We start from the raw sequence: 24,422 nt of genomic DNA, 5'->3' as shown, positions 1-24,422 counted from the left end.
CTTGTGCATTTCTTTCATTATTAATTACAATAATTACAAAAATGGGTAACAAATTCTCCATCTAAATAGCCTGTAATGAAAAAAATATTTTCTTTCATTTTGTTATCTTTCTTTCATTGCCTTTCTCTGACTATACTGATTTCATTTTTACAAGACACTCACGAGTTTCCTAATAAGGGCATGTTGTGTTCCTTAAGGAGAGTAGGGAGAGAGAGCCTCTAGTCTTCTTGATTGTCTGCCAGCAATTAGGATTACATACATGTGTGAGGTGGATGTGGGGTAGGACTTTGTCTTCCACTGTCTTCCCAGTGCCTGTCCTGCTGTGCCAAATTTCCCCTTGGAGTATGAACTCCCCTGCTTGCATGCTGATCTCCAAACTTTATCTCAAATGAATCAACCTCAAGGTCCTGCTGCTGTTTTCTGACTGCACAGATGGCTTGCCCTCCTTTGGCCACCAAATGCCATTGCCTTGTCAGTCTGTCTCTTCCTTGTGCTACTGTCCTTCAAGCTAAATGGCTGCAATCTTTGTTACTGTGTGTTTGGAATCTTTCCTGTAAATTCTCCTGAGGACTGTAATGTTAAATATGGATGCTTTTCATTACTTCAAAAAGGAGGACCCCTTTATTCTATCCATCTGAAATTTGGCTGTGTGGGTGTCCTAGGAGAGTTCTGCAATCCCACTGAGGTTTATCCAGTTTGGATGGAAAACCATGGAGGTCTAGACTCAAGAAGGGGGTGGGTCTTTCATTGAAACAAAAGGGAAATAATGAAATAGTATTATGAAAACAAAAGAAACAATAACAAAACATGAAACGACCCAATAATGACACCGTCCCTTTTGGAATTAATAACAAAATGAAAGAAATAAAACAAAGTCTCATCTACAAGTCTAACCATCACCATCTCGTCATCTGCTGTTTGCCATATTATCTAAACAAGTAAGATATCTCCCTGTGTCCCTTAAGGCAGCATTACATGGTGTTAATTAATGTCTGGATGTGGATCTATTTGTATATGGACATCCTTGCCTCATGAGGGTTGTAGTCATTTTTCAGGAGAAACCCTATCTCCCCCTAGGCAACGCCTGTCCTTTGTCATGATAAAGAGCTGCTCAAGTTGGCTGCCTTCATATGTTGTATGTTTTCGGGGGGGGGGTGTTTTTCTTTTTACCAAACATTATTCATCTGACAGCATGGGTACAAAATGTGGGTGAACAGAAAGTGATTCTGTGCTTGACAAGTAGGTCATTTTAATGACTCAACTCTGATGATGTGGGATATATGCCTTCTCTAATGATTAAGAAGATTTAGTCAATCAACTGTGCAAACACAAAGGCTGCCAAACTGCAATATGCATTACAAATGTAGCTTATCTATCAAGGCATAGCCCAGCCATGGTGATTTAGCACAAGAAGCCACTGTGTGAGCATCAATGTGTTTGGCACAGAGTTCATGTAGAACTTGGAACAAAAAAAATGGTCTGTGAGTCTGCTAAGGGGTCTCTGCTTGCTTGAAAAAAAGAGTTTGCACACAGTAAATTCAAATAGTAATTGATCTTGCATTGAAGTTGTAATATCATTTTAAAGCTTTGAATTAGTATATATGCAAGCCATTGTTGTGTGTGTGTTCTTTTCAGCCTTATTAACTATTGTGGAAATTCTGACTTTTTATTATCAAGACAGCCACAACTGACAGCAACTTTCTTTGGAGTATCGATTCTGTTTATGGAATCAAAAGTCAGATTATGATCGACTAAATATATAAGGCATTTACTAATATAACAGTCACACTGAAATAATGTGTTTCACACAAAAACAACAAAGAAAAATCTATTACATAAAACTGAAGATAAATTTTGGAAAAAGACAAGTTGTATGATTAATAAATGCAAGTTATATGTTTGATTAATGAAATACTATAAAATAAAAACTATAAGCAAATTACATAAAATAGAATGTGTCCATACTTAATGCCATATAAACCACGTAATTACAGTTTCATATGTAGAAAAATTACAGTGCATGTACCAAAAACTAATGGTAAGATCCACTGGGATATTTTGTGTAGTTTTCTTCATCTCCCATTTATTTGTGGCTTGGTAGTGTTAACTGAAAATTATCCACGTGTGCTATAAAAGTGCACCATTGTTATTTAAATGACTTTCTGAATCCAGTTTGTGGTGACAATAAATATATACAAAAGGGGGTGAATAATCTTCATGGCATTATTTGTAGCCAGGGATGTGGGGGGAGAACAAAAACAAACAAACACCTATATCAGCCCTCCTGACTCCATTAGGAGATTAGCAAGATGAATGGGTGAATATAAGCAGATCATTAAGGGTAGTGAGTGAATGGTGGTGAGAGGTGTGCCATTGCATTTTTCTTTTTTTTAAAATGAATTCCATTAGTGAGGAAAGTCATGTCAGTAGCCAGGGTGCAGTATATTTATATATCTATACCCAAGCAAGGCATATCATGAAAGGTTAGTGTTTCTTTAATGAGGCAAGTTCATATGGTAAAGTGCAAGCAGTGCCAGTTCTTCATGCTGTAATTGTCTTCAGTGACAGGAACACAGCAAAAATAGCAGGTGCATGATGTTTTTGGAATCTGCATCTTGCTTTTAATTAGCATTATATTGGCTTGACTTTATGCTTATCAAAACATTGTTGGCATTTGATATCATTAGCATATGCTTATAAAGCAAAGTTCTAAATCAAATGTTGCCATTTATTTTAATATAGTAGTGCTAGAGATGGTTCCCAGTGGCTTTATTTATTTCAGCTCTCTTTTAATATTTAATGCAAGTTTACAGAGTGAGAGAAAAAGAGCTCTTGCTGTGTTAAAATAACACAAAAAAGCAGATTATAATGGGAAGTTCAGGTGCTGATCATATCTGCAGAAATCCTTCAAATGAACTGACGTTTCAACATTGACTTTGGAATCAGTACTGCACACCCATTTTGACATTTTGTATTTTGCTGAATGTTTCTTCCACCAGCATCCCAACAATTATAATACTGTAGTCACAAAATGCTCCAGCCAGAAATAGAGCAGTGTCAGCAGTAGTTCTACAGCTCCTCTGGACCATATATACATCAGACTTGAGCTATTGATGGGTTGAAAGTGTTGATCTACTAAATGTTCAGTAGAGGCCAGTAATTAATTTTGATCTGTTTTCTAAAGCAGTCTTAAAAACAGATGTTGGTAAAAAAAATATCTGGGTTAGTGTTGACAAATTTTGAAAACTTCAACATCTGTCCACTAATAACTTTCCATAAATACTCTTCACAAACACACTTCCCTTTTCTCCATATGTCCCAGCACATTTCCCAATTATAATGGAATAACCAGTTGTGGAAATCCATGTTACAGGAGAAGTGATGATAATGACATTCTCATCCGATATATGAGACCACAGCAAGTAAAACTGAACTATTAACTTGTCTAAAGTAAATCTTCTCCACACTGTGATACTGTCTGTCCTGGGAATACTCATAGTTTACCAACCATTTCCATCCTTGGCTTTGCTTGTTTAAGAAAATATATAGGGTTGGATCCTATGAATCACCAGCACAAGTGATTTGCGCATATGGATTTTCACTATCTTCCTTTTCCCTTCGCAACCCCCTATGACTCCCCACAAAGTTGATACGGAAGATTAGTACACCCCTAGACACAAAATACCATACAGCACTGGGGTGCTGCAGTAAGGTGAGGGGAACAGGTGAAATTCCTTACTACTTCTTGATCTAGTTGAGAGCTGCTCTGCTGAGTTTTCACTGCTTCTCAGGGATCACGGGGAGTTGCTGGCAGAATAGAAGGTAGGGGAGATTCAGCTCCACAAACTCCTTGAAGTGGTGATTTATAGGATCCAACCATAATATCTAAGAATTGGTTACAAATCCTCCCTAAATCATTCTTTTATCTCTTAGCTATAGGATATTGACTTCAAGAAAGCATGTCTTCTGGTAGTACAATGTCATAATTACACAATGGAACATCAATACCTTTTTACATTATATTCAAATCCATTGGATCTGTTTTTAATTATCAAAGATGTATTATAGCTATGAACAAATCCTTCAGACAAGGCTACACAACACATGGTAAACAACACACAGAAAATGAAGTTGCGAATTTTAAATCATACACACATTCACACAAAAATTTAATTTACATCATCTGAAATGGGAAAATTAATTTGTTGGACTTTTTACAGCAAGTGATTACAGTGCATCTTACATATATTCTGTCCAAGTTCTTTTATCTCAGAACAAAGAAAACCACACTAATTTACTTAGGAATTTTGTTTTGGATGAAAACAAGGTATTCTTTTATTTAATTATCAGGAGTCCAAATTTCGATCAATCTTATGTACGGATACATTCATTTTGATAAAAAATAAAGTTATGCTTAAAAAAACCCCAAAGTTTCCATGTAGCTCTCCTCTATAAAAAGAAACGTAGAGAGCAGCTATCTCCAAGAGACAGCTCCTCCTCTTTTCTGGATGCCAATTCTATGAACACTGAACTTTACACAGCAAAATTTGTTTCTGTTTCTAAGTAACAGATAGACGTTGGAAGTTCAAAGCAATGACCAAAACAGCATTGCAAGAAATTAACGTAATTCATGGTTCACTCATATCAATAAACTCTTTTTCCGGAAGAGGGCCACCTCGATACCAACTGCATGTTCCATCATTGCGCTTGATACAGGCGTAATGTTTTGCTTGGTGCCCATAGAGCTTCCTCTCTATCAGCCAGTCTACCCACAAACATTCATTTGGTGTAGTGATGGAGCAGGGCACTGTGTAACAGGCCGAAATCTAAAAATGAAAAATCACATTAATCCTCCACTTTTCTTTGTTTAGTATATATGTCAGTATGTAGTGTAATAACATTCCACTTCCATAATTGCATTGCATTGAAATAATATGTAGAGATGCATGGGTCAGTCCCACCAACATAAAACAATTTAGGGCAACGTGTGCGTGTTGTCCAATTCCACCAGCCTCTAAAAAGTTTGACACTGATAGCAATACTTAATACATCCTCCAGCTGACCCAGTTGGGAAAGCAGTTGAAAGTTGTGAAAGTTGAAAGTCCCCATTCCTATACGATGCGGTAGGTTTTTTCATGGCAACAACAGTGAATTTAGAACGTTAGACAGGCCTTAGACACTTATGAATATATTACATTGACATGTTATGTTAGTGTACATATTCTTTATCACCATTTCAAGTTACTTTCACATATTATTACTCATATTTTTGTCCTGCCCTTCTTCCAAGGAACTCAATGCGGGTGTGGCAGTATTGTGTAGTGCTTAGAGTGTCACACCAGAATGTGGGAGACCCAGGCTCAAATCCCCACTCTGGAAGCTTTCTGGATGACCTCAAGCCAGACACACAGACTCAACCTTGGCTGCCTCACAGGGTTGTTATGAGGACAAAATAGAGGAGAGGAGAAAAATATAAGCCACTTCGGGTCCCCACTGGGGAGAATGAGCCTTGGATTACTTACCATGAAGGCTCCTTCTGCTTTGAAGAGATGAAGGGCGTCTTCATCTTGGGTTCTGTTCCATTCCTTATTCTAGGAGGCAGGAATTCAAAGGAACAGCAGACTTCCTGTCCCCTGGGAATATAGCTACTCCTCTGCCAGGAGCTTCCAGTGATGTACGAGCTGAAGACAGGTAATACTAGCAGGAGGACTTAACAACACAAGGTAAGTAACAAAAAACATCTCAGTTATGGCTCTGATCCGACAGGATAACCCTCCTGAAGGTGTGAGTCAAGGGAACTGGTATTGGCCCCCAAATATAATAAAATGATAGAACTAAGGCAATTTCTGTGTGTATCTACACTTTTTTTTTAACAGGTGTGTGCTCCTTAGTAATTGCCGGGTGGGGAAGACACCCTTTGTCTCTTCAGAGCAGAAGGAGCCTTCACAGTAAGTAATCCAAGGCTCATTCTCGCTCTGAGAGAGAGAGAAGGGCGTCTTCAGCTTGGGACATACAAGAGCTGAAGCACTATTGGGTGAAACTGACAACCAGGTGGCCACTTTACAGATCTCCTCTAAGGACGCGTCATGGCCCACGGCTTCTGAGGTGGCCCCACTCCGAAACGAGGGAACCAGAATGCCCTGGGGAACTGGTAGGCCACTGGTTTTATAAGCATGAGTTATACAGCTTTTAATGGTGCGGCTAATAGCTGCCCTGGACATGGCCCTTCCCTTATTTGGCGCCGTTAAGGTGATGAAAAGGGAGTCTGACGTTCGGATAGGTTGGGTATGCTTGATATAAGTTTTCAAAACTGTGCACATCTAAGGCGCACCACCTTTGTTCCCGTGGTCGTGCCGGGTCTGGGAAAAAGGTGGGTAATACAATTTCTTGTTCCCGATGAAAGCGTGTGTTCACCTTTGGAACAAAGGTGGGATCAGTGCGGAGAATCACCTTATCCTTGTGAAATTCACACAACCCCAGCCGGATCGACAATGCGCCCAACTCGGACACTCTGCGGGCTGACGTTATGGCTGTTAAAAACAGGGCCTTCATCTGCAGCCATTTCTGATCAATGTAACGAAGGGGCTCAAAGGAAGCCTTGGTTAAAGCAAAAAGAACTATATGAAGCTTCCATGTAGGAAACCGATGAACTACGGCCGGCGATGAGGAGTGTACTCCTTTCAGAAAGGCTGTGATATGGGGATGTTTTGCCAGCGAGAATCCTGCTATTTGAGGAGTCAAGGTGGCAATTGCCGCTAGCTGTCTACACATTGTGGCGCATTTTAGCCACAGTCTGCGTCTGTTTTGGAGAAAGGAAAACATGTCTGCTACCCTGGGCTTTAGGGGAGTTACCCGCTTTCTGCGGCACCAGGAAGTGAAGGCCTGCCAAGAGGAATTATAAATACGAATTGTGGAAGGACGTCGGGCTGCGAGGATAGTGTTGATGATGTCAGGCTTGTAACCATGGTCTAGGAGCCCTCCCCTTTCAATGGCCAGATGGTCAACTTGTACCATCCCAGGTCTGGATGGCAGACTGGTCCCGGTAGGAGTAGGTCGTGCATGTCGGGAAGTCGCCATGGCTGCATGTAGGACATCTCCAGTAGTGCCGGGAACCATGGGTGTCACGGCCAATCCGGAGCCACCAGGAGGACTGTGGCTTTGAGCAGCCTGATCTGACGAAGGACTCTGGGTATCAGAGGTAGCAGTGGAAAGGCGTAAAGTAGCCCCGTGGGCCATGGAACCAGCAGCTCATTCGTCTTCTCTGCGTCCGGATGTTGTTAGCAGGAGAAAAAACGTGGCAGTCGAGTGTTGTGATACGTGGCAAACACGTCCAACGTGGGACTGCTGAACTTGAGTGTCATCTGGCGGAAGATCACTGGATTCAGTTGCCACTCGGCCTCGTCGAGGTGTTGGCGACTGAGCCAGTCCGCTTGGACATTCAGGACTCCCTGAATGTGCTCTGCTGCTATCGAGGCCAGATGCAACTCTGCCCAGGTGAGGATCAAGATGAATTGCTTGTGTAGACTGGAGGACCTGGAACCACCCTGCTTGTTTACGTGTGACTTCACGGAAACATTGTCTGTTCGTATCAGTGGCCTCAGCCTAGAGGCTCCTTTCGGAGGGGAGGACGCTTCTCTATAAATTCCTGGTTTTTGGTACCAGGTGTTGACCGACAGGCGGTGGCTCCTCGCCCAAACATACAGTGATGCCACTTCTCCCCCATCGGAGGGCGCTTGAGCCACTTTGCCTTAGTTAACAAGCTCTGAAATTCCTCAGGTGGGAATAGTCTGGTCTGTTTTTCCTCAGCAGGAGGACAATCCTTGTTGGAGGAGAACTCTCCCTCCTCCCTGCTTCCTCCTTTCCTTTCTGAGGAATCAGGGGACATGGTAATGTCAAAATGTTTGGGAGGAGGTTTTGTGGCGGCATTAGTGGGCCACTGATAATTGGAAGCACCTTGAACTCCTGGTTGCAAAGGTGCAGCTCTGCTGCCCTCCTGAGAGGTACCAGCCTCATCCTGAAGAGACACCGCTGGGGAGGAAAAATGCAGCCCCTGCAGCCCCTCCACAAACACACTTCTCACCAAATCCACCAGCTCTGATTTGATACTTGCAAGTTCTCTCTCCCCTCGGGGATCAGAAGCCTGGGGGAGTATGTTACCGGCCGCCAACTGGAGATTGGCACCGGCAGCTCCTCCGTCTGGTCGGGAGGTTTCAGGTTGAAGTGTGGCGGAGGCTGCAGCGGGCTGCTCAGAATGCACGGAGGTGTGAGCCTGGGGCACTCTGAGAAGACTAGAAGCTGTGCCGCTTTGTTGAGGCAAATGGCTAGGAGCCGCGCCATGCCTCTTCCGCTCCCCCTCCTTCTTTTTTGTCTCACTCGCTTTCTTTTTTCTTTTGCTTTTCTCGGATTTCTCCAAGTCAGGCGGCTCCCCCTCCTTTTTGCGTTTAGATCCCGGCTGGGGCTCAGTGGGAGCCGTTCGTGCTGAGGTGCAGCTTTCGCAGGGTTTTTCCAGGCTGCTGTGAGCCGCAAGCAAATGCCCGGGGTCTAAATCTAGAGACGCGAGGAACTCGTCGCTTTGTAGCGTCGTCATGCTGCGCCGGCGGGCAGTAAGCCAGCAGGGGAGCGGAGGAGGAACAAAGGGGGAGGGGAGACAAGGGCACAAGACAGGGAAAAACAAACAAACAATAGACAGTAGAATATAGAGGAAGTAACAGTTCCCTAACAGGTCTAGCAGAGCATCAGAGAAACGCTGCTCTTCCATCAAGGCAGGAAACGAAACTGGAAGCTCCTGGCAGAGGAGTAGCTATATTCCCGGGGGACAGGAAGTCTGCTGTTCCTTTAAATTCCTGCCTCCCAGAATAAGGAATGGAACAGAACCCAAGCTGAAGACGCCCTTCTCTCTCTCAGAGCAAGAAAGGCAGGTAAATGAAGTAAATTAATAAATAATCCTCATAACAACCCCATGAGGGTAGGTTAGACTCAGAGAGTACAAGTGGCCCAAGTTTACCCATTGAGCTTCATGGCCGAATGGGGATTTGAACCCAGGTCTATCAAACCCCACTAACTACAGCATTACACTTGCTTATTCACACCACAGTAATATTAAAGGCTAGTGGGTGCTCCAAACTAGTGAGAAAACTCAAGCTGGCCTAGATGCTATGGTGTGATTTTTCATGCCGAGGAAGCTTGCAATGAAGATATATAACCTATAGCAATATATACTTTCTTTGAAATCAATGTCCTTAAAATAAAATCTGTTGGGATAGCTCTTAACCCATCCACATTTCTAAGCAGGACCAAAAGAACCATTCCAGCGCTTCAGGGTCAACGACTTCCTCTGGGTGGCATGTCCCAGGGCAGAGACCTGCTCTGCTGCTATGTGCCAGAAGACACAGCAGTGTGTGGTGGCAGAACTGGTCCTGGCAGTTGCTAGAGCTATGCTCACATGCTCCACCACCAACCTATACAGCAGTGCCTTCTCAGCCTTTGTCCAGTTAGGCTGGCAGTGGCCATCGCTGCTACCAGATGTTGGTGCAGCCATGCCACACACACACAGGTCCTCCATGCATTATGGTTGTTATCGGCTGAGGGGACACTGTTCAGGGTCCCATTGGACTGAGAACCCAAAAGTATGACAGTTGCTTGCTGAATGAGTGTCACCTGCTCCACAGACATACTGAAGCATCTATGTTCAAAATCAACCTCCCCACCCACCCTCAGACACAACCCCTCCACGCACATAAAACTGTGGTAACTGAAGTCACTTTATTAAGGACTAATGGGGGAAGGGACTGAGGGAACCAGAGACCATCTCCACGAACCTCAGGGGAAATGGGTGTTCCTCTCCTGGGGTGGCGTCCAAATGTTTTTCCTGCCACCAAGGTGACTCACCATTAGCTCTAAGACTGCATGGCAGGGAGCTGTCAGATAGCGTCCCGTGCTGTGCACCCACCTCATGAGTTGTGGGAAGTCCTGGCTGGGTTTTTTTTAGGGCTGGGGGGGCGCAATTATGTGCTTGACCACCACAGGGGAGACAGGTTATTGGGCTGCACTATGTTTTTTGAAGGTGCAATTTTGTGCCTGTGTCAGGGCACGTTCCCAGGCTGAAAGGGTTTAGAGAGTGGACTAGCTACAGCCATGCCCCAAAAACAACCTACAACAACACCGGCACAGAGGCCTGCACCTGAGTGACACAGTGGCACTGAGGTCCAGCACAGGCATAGCTGTCTCTTACGCCAGCGCATCTCAGAGATTTGCTGGCATAAGGGTCAGTCAGCTCCCCGAGCCCATTCAAAACCCCCTTAGGATTGCACTGAAAATGTATTAATTTTTAAAGACACTTCTGCATACTCTCCATCCCAAGATACTCAAGTTGCCTTCCATAAAATTACACAATAAAGAGCAACATTAAAATAATAAAAACCCACCATAAAAACAGAAAAAACTAGAAAGCAACAACAACAACAACAAAAATCAGAGAAAATTATTAAAGCAGCATCATATATGTAAGTTCAAAGGCAGGCAAAACAGCAACTGAAAGAGAAAAGCTGCCCAGTTTCCCGTCCTTGCACTCTACGGCCGAAATGCAATTGTACCTCAATAAATTTTATATACTTACTTTACATCCGCAGCCCATTTGGTATCTCTGATTTAGACTTTTCTTTTGAGAAAGTGTCAGATCATCCCATGGTTCAATGTAATTGCACAAATGGATAAGAACTTTGCCATCATTTAAAATTTGTCCTGGGAAAACAGCAAAATAGAGTACTTAATTCTTAACAGTAGTAGAAAAGGGCAAGAGTCCAGTAGCACCTTAAAGACTAACAAAAATATTTTCTGGTAGGGTATGAGTTTTCGTGAGCCACAGCTCACTTTTCGTGTGGCTCACAAAAACTCATACCCTACCAGAAAATATTTTTGTTAGTCTTTAAGGTGCTACTGGACTCTTGCCCTTTTCTACTACTGCAGACAGACTAACACGGCTACCCACTGTGAATAATTCTTAACACTAGAGGTGCAATCTGCTTCCTTTCCTTTAAAGTAATGAAAGTTTCACTTAACTGTAGGATAAAATCTACAACTTATACAGAAGGAAAATGATAGGACTATGGAGTCACCATGCACACAACTGCAAATTCAGTTAGCATTTTAAATTAAAACATCTTACCAAAAAAGGCTATAATTTTCTTAGAAATTTCACTGAAGGTGAAATAAGGGTGCTAAACTATGTACAATATTGCTGCCCAAGTTTTCTGTATATTTGAGCTGCATTAATTCAAACATTTTTTAAAAGATTTCAGTGTAGCTTCTGTAAAATTATCAACATTTCATCCTATCACCTGTGGCGGTTTAGAACATATATTGAGCAGTGCCTTTGTCTGAATGTACTGTACCTGTTAGGAGATATTGCTTCTTGTTATTGGCTTCTAATTTCACACCACAGAGAGAAGAATCAAAAGGTGTGTACACATATTGAACATCTTTCAATTTTTCAAATCCTTTAAACATCTGTTTTAGAAAAACAGAAAGACAAATATAGTTTCAGCTAATAAAGAAGGTACAACAAATTATAGGATGTTATTGCTACTTTATTAAAATATTTAATATATATATATATATCAATGCTTTGTTATTAATATATCTAATTTTCAATGTGACCCCCATCTGGGGATCTTAAATCCTGAGGCTGGACCCATGAACAGACAGACCTTTCTACAAACCTAAGTAAAGCTCCAGGCTTGCAGAAAAATCTGAAAAGAAAAGAAAAACATCATGGGCTTAGCCTAAACCCCAAAACAGAAGCAGTACCTGCATATTTTTTTAAAAATGGGAGCTCTCTGAGATCTCAGTGACCATTGCCAGGCTTCAAGCTAATTATGTCAGGAAAAGATGGAGGGGAATGGGCAGGGCTCTCTCCAGGGATGTTTTGGCCTCCCGGTCCACCCCTTACCCCATTTCCTTGAGAGAGGACTCATAAAGCCAGGCCTGGTAGAAACAACATGGTGTTCCACCTGGTAACTTGCTATTATGCAACAGCAACCACTGCATGACTCACTTGGGCGGTTAGGTTGGCTGGTGGATGGGAAAGAGAGAAGGAAGCGGGAAAAGGGAAGGTGTTATTGGGGCTCCCAGGGAAGGGTGAAAGAAAATAGTAGGTGAGGGATACAGAGCAAAATGGCATGTACTCCTGAAGTCCTTCTGGGTCCCCACCACACACGGCAATTGCTTGTCTAGCAGTTTTGCTGTGTAATCTATAATGCTACATTGTACAAAGTTAATGTTTTGCATTGGGAACTCTGTCCATATAGCTATGCACAAACAATGACCTTATATTCATGCTTCATACACAAATACATATTTGCTGACTTAACTTGCTAATTATTTAAGGCTGAGAAAAGCACAGTTGTCTTATGCTGGCTTGATAGGCGGTTTGCGGAGGTGGTTTGCGATTGCAAGCCAGAGACCCTGGACTTGCTTGGTGGTCTCCCATCTAAATACTAACCAGAGTCGACCTGCTCATCTTCCAAGATCTAATGAGATCGGGCTATCCTGGGCCATCCATGTCAGGGTTCTAAAATTATACTGAACTATTTTTAACATCAACGGTATAGTGGCATCATCACTGTTTCAATCTTATCACATTATTTCTAAATGATATTCATGCATCATTCGCTTCTCTCCCTGTGAGACTTGCTTTACCCAATATTCTGCATGAAAACTTCTTAGGCAACTTATTAGAATGACTGCACATCTGCTTGTAAGCGTGAACTTTTCATTGTTTATATACATTCCCAAAATATGCATTCATTCAGAGGTGAATAATGGCCCAACCATAATGTCAATATGAGGCCTAGCTGTAATTCCATGCAGGGCTTGAGGTTTAGAATGCTCCTCAAATATCACCGATATAATAAATTTGCATAAACAAATGCTTGTTAAGTGCAAACAAAAATGGCCCTCTGAAACAACCCAACCAATGTATGTTATGGTCAAAGCTGAAACAAAACCAGATGCTGACCACCTTCTAAATGCTCGGAAAACACATCCATAAAGGAATATTACATCATGCTAAGTGGTGACAGTGATAGGCAGTTCTAACATTCAAATATCCCAAGAGCATTAGAATGGCTTGAATGATATGCGTAATATTCGGTTAGCATGCTCCCCAGAAAGTTTCATAAACAGCAAGTAAATTGTGTCCTGCCATCCTGAGACCTTGGAGAGCCACTGCCAGTTAGAGCAGGCAATAATAACCTTGACAGACCAATGGCCTGACTCAGTACAAGACATCTTGCTGTATTTATGTGTTCATCATAACATAAACTAGACAATATTTACTGCCATTCTAAGATGTTTACTTCTTTCTTCCATTATCATGTCTGATTTAGGATTTTTGCTCCCACTAGGTTGAAAACTTTGTCTTCAGAACACTGCATGACTTTTTCTTACTAACAGCTCATTCCTGAGAGCTGCAGCGGCCAGGGATGGTGTGGCCATGGTGGTGCCCTGGCGCCTCCAAAGAGGTTTGGATGCTGCAGCGGGGGGGGGGGGGAGTTTTTTTTTAAAAAGACAAATTAAAAAGGAGGTGAAGCCCATTGAAAATAGTGATGCTGCGCCAACAAAAAGCTGGTGCAGCACCACTGTTGCTAAAGGGGGTGTTCCCAGGCTGAAAGGGGTTAGGAAGCTGCCTACTGGTCTCCCAGGATGCTAGCATGAGGCAGCATATTGCTGGCAGAAGGCTGAGCTAGCGCCCAAAGGCCACTGTGCTTCAGTAGTCCAGGGGGGCAGCGCAAGTGGCATGGTCACCAGCATAGGGGTCACAGTGCCTCCTAAGCCCAATCAGCCCCCAAGCTCAGGAATGAGCTTTAAGTGTTCACCTTTACATCCTGATGAAATGTCTGCCTGATGTCCTCCTATATCATTCTATGTATTTTAAAATTATTTTTCTGTTTTCCCAAACCACTACAAAACTGTTTAAACTAAGTATCTCCTGTAGTGTGCTATAGATGCAGCTAACTTTCACTGGTAGGCATTTAACTCTACCTCTTTGGCTGTGACATAAATATAAAACAATAATTTTATTTTCCCCTAAACTTGCCTTCTATTCCCTGCTTGTCCCAAGTGTTGATCTCATGTGAACAGTGTGGCTTCTGACAAATGTGAATAGGACTCACTGTGGCTTCAAGTGCAATCCTAAGCATGTATGCTATCAGCATTTTTCCAAAACTTTTCTAAAGACCTTTTAGCCTCTCTGAGCCTGGCTTTGGCCAGGAAGAGCAGGGTAACAAATGGAAATAATAAATAAATAAATAAATATCTCTCAAAAATCTGAGATTCAGTGTAATCAAATCTTTCTGAATAAATTTCTCCAAAGTTACCAAAATTACCAAAATATCTACAAATAGAATATCTACAGATTTCTTGCAAACATATTTGGTCACTGTTTAAACAGTGCATGCACATAATATAAATGTTGTGAAAACAATCTAAAATTAATTAAAGGGAGACAATTGATAAATTTGTTGTGAGCTGGACTTTAGTTATTCAATATATTCTTTTTTTTTTAAATTCTTTATTATAATTATATATAAATGATAGCTATCATTGTGTTTATTGAAAAACTAAAAATTTATGTTCATCAAACAAAAGCAGCATAGACGGAAAAAACATAAAATTGGATTAACAGTTTAAAAAAATTAAAAAGAACCGTCTGATAAAATCGTTTAAATTCTTGCAAGTATGGCTAAAATTAAAGTATGAGTGTAGCTATGATGAAATCAGGATCCAGTGAAGGAGAAATAAGTGTAGCTACCATGTTCCATATTTTGAAAGATTCCAAATCTTCTGGAAAAGATGTTCTGCAAGAAAAACTCAGTCTTGTCCTAACAGGCAGTTGGCCCATTAGCCAGTTTTAGAAATTCCAAACAATATTTAAGGCCAACAAATTCAGAGGGATTCAGCATGTACACAAGCAAAAACTACATCTGATGACAATCGAAGATCCATAAACAATTCCTCACCATACAGGTGGAAGGCAGGGCAGTGGCAATGCGGAAGGAATGCTTAACATTTTACCTGGGGGCTGTTTTTGCAATCAAAAAATGCAAACTTTGGAAATAAATGTAGGAATCCTATCTGTTGAGGTCCTATACTCTCCTTGGCTCAGAAAGAAAGCTAGGGAAAGTATCTAGATTAGGGGTGTCAAACTCAATTGTTACAAGGGCTGGATATAACATAAATGTCACTTGGTCGGGCTGGGCCATGCCTCACCAGCCCAGATCAAGAGTGGGGTTGGGGTAGCTGCCTCGACTGGCTCGCTGGCCAGGTAAGAGCTCTCAAGGGGTTGGATCCGGTCCGCGGGTCTTATGTTTGACACCCATGATCTAGATCATTGAAAGAATTAATTAGCTCTTCCCTACTGCTGCTGCTATGGTGAAATTCTCAGCATTCTTAGTATGCATTTACCTTTTTAAAAAGAAGTGGGAAATGATTATTAATCATTTATCATTAATGAAAAAATATATTTGACATAATTCTTGATGCATGAAGCTTGCTATGATCTGGTATCAGATAGTCTCTATCATAGGAATTGTTCATGTCTAAGGCTGAGAGTTACTATCTGTTGGATGTTTTATAGAACCCTGTAGCACTGATGAAGAGAAACTATAAAAACTTGTTCAGGCAACATTTATCCAATTCTGTCTCCAAGGGTAGCATTCATGATTCTTCCCCCTCTTTTTCTTTCTCATACTAACTCTCTGAGGTAGGATAGTCTGAAGGAAAGTGATTGGCACAAGATCAGCACAGTTATCTCACAGGATCTTAAGAATGTTCAAAAGCTTTTTGCAGTACTTCTTTCATCATTCTAAGTGGAATATTATTAATTTCCCTCAAGATAAATAAATGATTCCACTAACCTTGATTTGTTTGATTTCATATTGGATCATCTTGTGAGTGTCAAGAGGGTCATCATTAGCTGGAACTACCTTTTCACTGGAAATTTTTGCTCGAATCACTGCAACAAAAAGAAAGAGAAAATTAGCACAATACTTGCTTTGATACTTATTTTCACATTCTGTTTCTAGTGTCATATAATATCTATATACTAATAGTAAACTGGCCAAATCTGAATTGGCTAGGGTTGCCAACTACCAGGTAGTAGCAGGAGATCTCCTGCTAATTCAACTGATCTCCAGCCGATAGAGATCAGATCACCTGGAGAAAAATGGCCGCTTTGGCAATTGAACTCTATGGCATTGAAGTTCCTCCCCTCCCCAAACCCCGCCCTCCTCAGGCTCCGCCCCAAAAATCTCCTGCCGGTGGCGAAGAGGGACCTGGCAACCCTAGAATTGGCCCTTATAATGTGTGAATCAATTTTAAGTTTCCTCTCTCTGGGGATAACAGGAAAAGGCAAAAGAGTTACCGGTAAGTTGGTCCTAAGATCCATTCCTGTTTGGCTAGGAACTTTTAAATCAGGAAAGAGAGATTAATTAATAAGGCTTTGTGTAAATCAATATTAAAGTTCCCCTCTTTTCTCTGCTTGATAACAGAAAATCTAGTCTTTCCTTCACATGCACGTACTTGCCTCTTTTTCATCTTTCTCCCTCTGCCACCCACATCCTATCACAAGACAGATCTTGCAAGCAGCAAAAATGAGGAAGAAAAACAGTACTCATATTGTTATCTTTAACAGGGAGAGAAAAATAAGTATATTTCAGCAGGTAGGATCTAGAGAAAATGAAGACAATGGCAAAGGATGCGAGGGCCTTGCCACCAAACTGTCACTCACATGCCTCTCCCAACTGGCCTACTGGAATATATAGTTACACTTAGGTCACTAATGCTTTTCTTCTTGCTAAGAAAACGAGCTACAATATATACTTTTTGGTGTCTCAGCTGTGGCCATTCTGTCTTAAGTGACCCTAACAGGAGTTTATCCTCTTGACAGAGTCAAAATTCCTTATGGTATTGCTCTCAGCTTCGCTGATACACACAAACCCCCTCACCATGTTAGTCCACCATGCAGTAAGGAAGAAAATACAGAACACAGCTCTCTTTCAACTTTCTAAATTACAACATGGGTAAATCATGATGTACACTGAAAATATGGTGATAGATTCAAAGGTGCTCTACCACCAGCATATTGGCATTTATCTCAGTAGAACAGCACTTCCATTGTTGGAGGAAGGTGGTGATTTTTGCTGATTCCCCTTCCTATTATGACTTCCCTTTTAGCCAAGGTATACATATCATCATGCCATATTCCTGACTGGGCTTACTTCTTACATTTATTATGCACCCTAAGCCACTACTGTTGTCAACCGATCAGAAAAAGGCCTAGCCTACATTTATGCCTTTAAATAAGCTTGAATTCCATCAGTTAGCAAGCAACATAAGCATTACCATGTTAGAGCATCTACAGACTAAGATGCTTCTGAAGGCATGGGAGTAAGGGCTATTACCAGGTTGGCAACCTTATACCCATCAACCAGGGGCAAAGTGCCTTAGTTTACACTCTCTGGATGTCTTACAGTGCACTCCTAAGCAAATCTACTCAGAATCTTGATGGCTGGGGCTTACGCCTACAAGCCTGTTCTTAGGAGTACACTGTAAATCAGTAGGCTTCAACAATCCAAAACAAGCGCCAACCCTTAAACAATGAGATATCATTCCATGGTCTTATAAATAACATACTTCAGCAGATTCCAGAAAATACATAAATACCTACATTTCTATTATTTTTGCTCACCAAAGTGCATTACTTAAATGAAACAGGTAAATGTTACTAAAAATCAAAATGTTTTAATTCTATAAACAAAGTCGCTGAAAAAATATAATGCTACTGTATATAAAATTTTAAAACCAAAGAAATTTAATGTTATATTTCTTGGTTACAAAATTTCTCTGTTCTCCACTATAACTGATGTTTTAATAGACTCATGATATAAAACCTCTCCTGCTTCTTGGCCGCTGCACTGTGGTACAAATAATTTTTTTAAAGTCTGTCTTTAATTCTGGAGGAGCTCAGCTTATCAGATGCCTTAGCTTCAGAGCAACTTCTGATGCTGCAGTTCTTCATCTGCACACTATCTATTGGTGCATTGGCAGGAGCATAGAATCACAATTAAATCCACATTAGGAAAAGACTCCTGGAGCATATGGAGAAAGGTATAGCCATTTAGCTCATTCTAGCCAATTCAGATGCTGAAGAATCCATTGTGGTCTCCAACATGTTCCACACCTGCTGTCAGATCAACATAGAACAATGATCTTAGATAGCTAAGTTCCAGTTGGGGGGGGGGGAATCACTCAAGTGTTCCAATAGGGTTGCCAGCCTCCAGGTACTAGCTGGAAATCTCCTTCTATTACAACTGATCTCCAGATGATAGAGATCAGTTCACCTGAAGAAAATGGCCGCTTTGGCAATTGGACTCTATGGCCTTGAAGTCCCTCCCCTCCCCAAACCACGTCCTCCTCAGGCTCCACCCCAAAAACCTCCCACCGGTGGCAAAGGGGGTTCTGACAACCTTCTGTCATTATGTGAAGGCCCCTAGCTGTGGCTCATGAAGCAAGACTGATGGCTCAAGGGAGGGTAGACTCCCTCGTTACCTTAGCGATGCTACATTGCTAGATTACAAACAGTATCAATCATCATTGCATATTCTGTATTTAATTAATTTAGAAAAATGTTATACCATTTCTCTAGGAGCCTGCCCAAGTCAGCTTACAAAATAAAATAATAAAAAAAAAAGTTGAAAGATATTAATTATAATCCAACATTGGGGGTGTGTGGAAACAGCCCAGCATAAAAACATAACTATTAAAACAAACCACAAACAGCTTTAAATAAATTTCCAGACTAAAATAGTGTTTTGAAAAAAAATCAACCCCTTAATTAAAAGCCTGGGTGAACAGAAACATTTTGGCCTGGCAACTAAAAGAAAGTAAATAGGCACCAGGGAAAAGCATTCACGGGGAAGGGTATTCTATAAGCGAGCTGCCATTGCTGAAAATGCCCTGTCTGGCTACCATATACCCTCACCTCTGAAGGTGGGGACACACAGGGCTTATGATGCAGATTCTAATTGGTCAGCTGGACAATATGAGAGGTGGAGGCATTCATGTACCCTGGCCCTAAGATATTTAGGGGTTTAAAGTAAGAACCAGCATTTTCAATTGGGGGGGGGGGGAGCCAGTGCAGATATTTCAACACTGGAGTGATACAATCTCTGTATCTCACCCCATGACAATAGCTGGCTACTGCATTTTGGATAAGCGGAAGTTTCCGGACAATTTTCAAAGGCATCTTGATTCTACTCAGATCAGTTCACATATATCCATTCTTCAACTACAGCCTGCCACTGCAGCTATGTTCACTAATGATGCCAAGAAGGCTATTTAGTTTGAAATGTGTTGCTTCATTATAGTGTTGATGTGGAAAAAGAGAACTGAATGTGTATTCCAGACATTATAAATGTAATTCAATTAACAGGCACCAGCAATCGAAAGACCAAAATCATAATCCAAACAGAATGGCTGAGCAGGATATCAGCAACATATAATTTTGGTTTCAAATCTCGTGGCAAACTTGATGGGCAACATCATGAACACATTAAACATTAAGTTGTTGTTTTTTTTACTAAAAAGATATATAATAAAGTACAAGGACAGTATAAGAGAGGAAATGTTGGCCTCTGTAAAGAAGTTGTTCAGTATGTAACAGCCATTTATCCCTCACTACCATCTGTGACATTTGTTGTGAATGAATGCAACTTGCTTGCTGGCTGACCATTTCAAAGAAGTTAGTTGAAATGAACCTTGATAGTTTGCCAGCCAGAGAAAACATGCCAAGGCTGCAATAGCCAGAAATGTCACACACCTGGAGATGAGTAAGGAAGAAGAAGCCACATCCTCTCTTAACCACTCTGTGTACTGCAACTTGCACATTTTTATAGAATTAAATAAAAAATATACAGAAGGCGACATAAATATATCTGCAGCTTGACTTCTGCCCATATACATTTTTGTTTATTGTTGTTACAGCCAATAGCCAGCATAGAATTAATCCATATAAATTTGTCGTAGGGGAGGAATGCATAGGTGAGTGGCGTACACCTATCCAACTGTTAATCAGCAGCTACCAGTTTCTGTTAAGAATTCCTGCTTTCTGGAAGCTTCTTAAAGTATATATCAGTCATATACTTTGAACAGTGGTTTTCCTTACCACAAATACAATGTTCACCATTAACATGATTCTGAAATGGTGGGGAATCTTTACAGTCTACAACTCTTACAGTCCACTTACAGTAAGGAAAATCCTCTTTTGCTCCCTTACAGAAATAAGACCTGGGAAGTTAGGAGGATGGGCACAGCACATAAAGCGTTCAGTATTTTGAAGAAGTAGGTCACAGGAAGTTAGGTTGTTGAGCTGCTTTTGCAAGGCCAAACTGACATGGACAGTGTTGGTGGGCTACTGCCTTTATTGTGTGCTCTAATACAGGACACAGTTTCTGCTGCCACGCACAAATACGAATCTAAATGTAATGCCCCTGTTTTAAATACGCTCTCATCCTTCATAGTATCTCAGCCTGCCAGTCTGATTTGCACCACGTTACTTGGGCCTGTTTGGTAGTTATGGGGTGTTTTGAAACTAAGCATAGCTTGAAGCAACAAAAGATCCCCTGAAAGGAATAGACAAAATGTCACACCACTAATCACACAGACAAATGCCACAGTGAAAGTGCTCCTTGTTTAGTCTTGGGAATGCTGACGGTTCTGAATTAGCCAGAGGTTGTTCAAGTGAGGTCTGTTGATTTAACCAATGCCTGTGCCACCCTTCCACATTCAAGAAGTTAAAAAGTATGGAAAGTTGGAAAGTTCAAGAATTTAAAAGCCAAATGTGAGGTTTGAATTGTATAAAGTTTTGTTGATTTAATATGCTTATTTATTTTGTCTTAAGGTTCATTTTAATATCCTGAAACACTATTTCAGAACAAGAGTTGTTTTAATAATTTCAGTGTTTTAGATCCAGTTAAGCAAATAAACTTTTAAAGTGGTAAATGTCCAGATTTAATTATTCATCATGTTTAAATGCTATTGTCTATGTGTACAGATATATATTCTCCAATCCAAGATCAGTTTCTGTAAAGAACTAGATACATTTCCCCAATTCTTCACAACTAGGCATATTTCAGAGTAGAGATGCACAAAAGCAATCTTGATTAATGTTGTTCATAGAATACCCTTTGGTTCTTCTTCATTAGTTAGCATATTGTAGAGCTCTGCAACCACCTCCCCAATCTTCTTCTGTTCCTTCTCCTTTCCTGGTTTTTGATTTAGAAAAGAGGACTCAAGAAACAGTAAAGATTCCTTCGCTAAACTTTTTGAAGCAAGCAGCTATGTCACAGAAATGTTATTCTCTGATTTTAAGTATAGAAACATGGGTTAGATTGTGAGTCAACATAGTGAACTGGAGAATTCAGAAATATAGATTATAAGAGACTTATGTACAATTGTGTGCTTTTATAGTATACTTATTCCAATTGTTCTCAGCCCCCCACTCCCATGACCTTCTGGCATATCAACAACTCAGAAATACAAGTTCTATAGTCCAGACCAAATAAAATGAGTTTAGTTGCCTATACAACTGAATTTAACACTTCATGCATCTGACAAAGTGGGCTCTCTCACTACTTTTCCACAATAAATGTGTTATTCTTTAAGGTACTATAATACCCTTTCACATAAAGTGTGTTTTGGATTTCTGCTGCCCAGGAATTAAAAATGGCTTCTTGCCACACTGCATTAAAGGGGCTATTTTTACTATGATATTAATAACCATGCATTTAAGTTGGTTAAGGGTAGCATTTTGCAGTCAGCTCTTAGAGACCTGAAAAATCATATACCACATTTGGGGGGGAAATCCTCCTCTTTTTCTTTCTGTAACAGTTCTTCTATTTGCTCTAAACTTTGTGATGTCATGAAGACTTTCAAGCTGATCACTAACAACTACTTGATGTGGGTATATTTCACTTTCAGAAAAATGCATCAGATGCATTTGCTTGGATTCTTTCAAAATGTTTAATGACTATTAAATTGATGTAAAAGTAACTTTTTTCTACACTTCAGAGAATTCCTATTTGGCATGTTTGGTGTAGGTAAACTAATGAAAACATTACTTAACACAGCCAGATTAAGAAACACTTTAATTGGTGGTCTTAAACAGAGTTTAGAATTTGTCATGGCTACAAAGATTTTCTGTCAGCACATGAAAGCAATTAATCAGTATGCAGAAGGTATTGCTTGTCCCATAGAGATGCTAATTTTGTGACATTTTAGAAACTCGTGTTCTACATTTACTGTTCACTCTGCATGGAAGCTAACTAGCCATAGCATGAGCTGATTAAAATGAAAAGTATGCAAAATGACAAATTTTCTTAATTGAATTCTGGATCTATTTGTATCTGATTAGTTTGTCAATGTGTAGACTGAAAGCTATAATGTATTTTAAGACTATGTAAAATACTTCACCAAATGTTCATTTTTAAAGAGCTGGCCAGTAGCCCAATTCCTCTTTGATTCGCCCAAGAAGGGGATGATTATATCAGAAACCATTGAAAAAGGAGATTATCACCTAAAAGATCAATGAATGTGAATATCCAGTTTGTTCTATTCATAGGATATTGTAATGATGAGATTCCTTTAATCAACATGTAACATACATTCCTTACTACATCACATTATTTTACATATTCAGTATCAGCTATACTCAGCTCAGGTTCTTGTTACTGCAAAGTCCATAAAGGATTTAATACAACAAAGTATATTTGCAGAGAAAGCTGAAATGCTAAAGAGACAATGCATTTGAACCTGCATTTTATTCTTGCAATACTTTTTGTTTTAAACTGTCTTCTCATGGAACCAAGTACTACTATTTGTTAGAATACAGAGTTGCAGAAAAACCACCTCACTTAAATCTAGTGTGTGTTGCTTTCTTATTAGAGATGTAAAAAAGTGTATAACGTTTTATGACTCACCTAAAGCAGAATCGCAGATGAGCTGCTGTGGATGAGCAGGAGCGCAGCTGCAAGCTTCTATCAGCTCTTGAATCCTGAGGGTTAGGAGAAGTAACAGGGAGAATAACAAGGTACCGAACAGAGGATTCATGCTGCTTAAAACACTGCTTGCCGGCCAGCTTGAAGAAAATGTTCTTTCACTCTTGACTTGATATCTAAACTTCCTAATGACGGTCTAGTTTCTGCTCTGCGCAAGCAGCAGTTCAATTTCAGCAGACTTAAAATGCTTTTTCCTTTTTCTTTCTTTCTTCCTTTCTTTTTTTTTTGGTGATCGGGGGAGAGCCCTCTCAGCTCAGCCTAACGATATACTTATGTTAACTGAGTTCTAATGTTCCTGACATAGGACCCCCCCTTATTTATAGCCCCAACACTTACTTGTAACCCCGCCTTCCTTTAAGCAAAGAGCACATCATTGGTGAAAATATTGTATGACAGCTTTGTTGTACCAAAGGAGACATTACCTTATTTCATTACATCACAATGTTGTTGTTATGAATCACTGTTAGCACTAATCAGGAGATCCTTTCAGAAAATGCATTCTACTTGCTCCTAAAGTTGATTTTAGGATCTGTAGAATAATAGAAATATAAATAAAAATTATACTGTGTGCCATTTTCCATTTCTTTCATTGTCAGAGTAAACTGCAAGCCTAAACTCTGTGCACACTTTCATCATCAGATTCAGTTTTAGTTTCGGTGCCTAATCTTTCCTTGTCCCTTTCAACATTTTCTTGGAAGTTTGGTTTTCATCCATAAGCTGGGGCAGCTATTTGTGCTGGGTGGGTGGGAAATGGGGAGGAAACAGAATGATTGTGCTGTAGCATTGGCTACAGCTAGGCTTTCTGCAGCCCTGCCCCCTGCCTCTTGGCCACTCACATGGCTTGGGGGCAGGGCCAGCAGACCTGAAGGTTTGTGGTTCCAATTTGGCTCACATCACATTGTTAAAGGACGGGGCTGCAAACAGCTGGGCATTTAGCTCCCTCTGGCAACAAAAGGAAATCGAGCAGCAGTGGTGGTGGCAGCAGCAGCAGCCCTTGTATTGTCGAAGGCTTTCACGGTCAGAGTTCATTGGTTCTTGTAGGTTATCCGGGCTGTGTAACCATGGTCTTGGTATTTTCTTTCCTGACATTTCGCCAGCAGCTGTGGCAGGCATCTTCAGAGGAGTAACACTGAAGGACAGTGTCTCTCAGGTCAAGTGTGTAGGAAGAGTAATATATAGTCAGAAAGGGGTTGGGTTTGAGCTGAATCATGGTCCTGCAAAAAGTATCAAAGGTAATGTGCTAATCATTGTCTTGTAAGTATCAAGATAATGTGCTAATGAGGGTGTGGTATGTTAATATGGAACCATCGT

At 40.8% G+C, this 24,422-nt stretch overlaps 2 protein-coding genes across 2 annotated transcripts in view; one reads left to right on the top strand and one right to left on the bottom strand.

Moving 5' to 3' along the window:
- Positions 1-24,422, top strand: part of SYN2 (synapsin II) — a 221,835-nt gene that overhangs the window by 124,878 nt on the left and 72,535 nt on the right. The gene's annotated exons all lie outside the window — the stretch shown is intronic.
- TIMP4 (TIMP metallopeptidase inhibitor 4) lies at positions 4,449-23,305 on the bottom strand. The gene is made up of 5 exons (XM_056851425.1): positions 23,034-23,305; positions 15,915-16,012; positions 11,391-11,505; positions 10,616-10,740; positions 4,449-4,826 (listed from the first exon to the last, which is right to left on the bottom strand). Exons 1-5 carry the CDS (start codon positions 23,161-23,163, stop codon positions 4,629-4,631), a joined length of 666 nt encoding a protein of 221 aa, XP_056707403.1. The 5' UTR covers positions 23,164-23,305; the 3' UTR covers positions 4,449-4,628.

The sequence above is a fragment of the Euleptes europaea genome, chromosome 1 (assembly GCF_029931775.1).
Source record: "Euleptes europaea isolate rEulEur1 chromosome 1, rEulEur1.hap1, whole genome shotgun sequence".
Classification (NCBI taxonomy): domain Eukaryota; kingdom Metazoa; phylum Chordata; class Lepidosauria; order Squamata; family Sphaerodactylidae; genus Euleptes; species Euleptes europaea.
The sequence above is the reverse complement of the archived record's forward strand: the minus strand, read 5'-3'. Positions and strand labels throughout refer to the sequence as shown.

Coding starts and splice junctions, on each gene's coding strand:
- TIMP4 (XM_056851425.1), bottom strand. CDS start 23,163: ATGAATCCTCTGTTCGGTACCTTGTTATTCTCCCTGTTACTTCTCCTA. Junction 16,013..23,033: donor CATCTGCGATTCTGCTTTAG/GTGAGTCATAAA, acceptor TTTTTGTTGCAG/TGATTCGAGCAAAAATTTCC. Junction 10,741..11,390: donor GAAGCAATATCTCCTAACAG/GTACAGTACATT, acceptor CTGTTTTCCCAG/GACAAATTTTAAATGATGGC.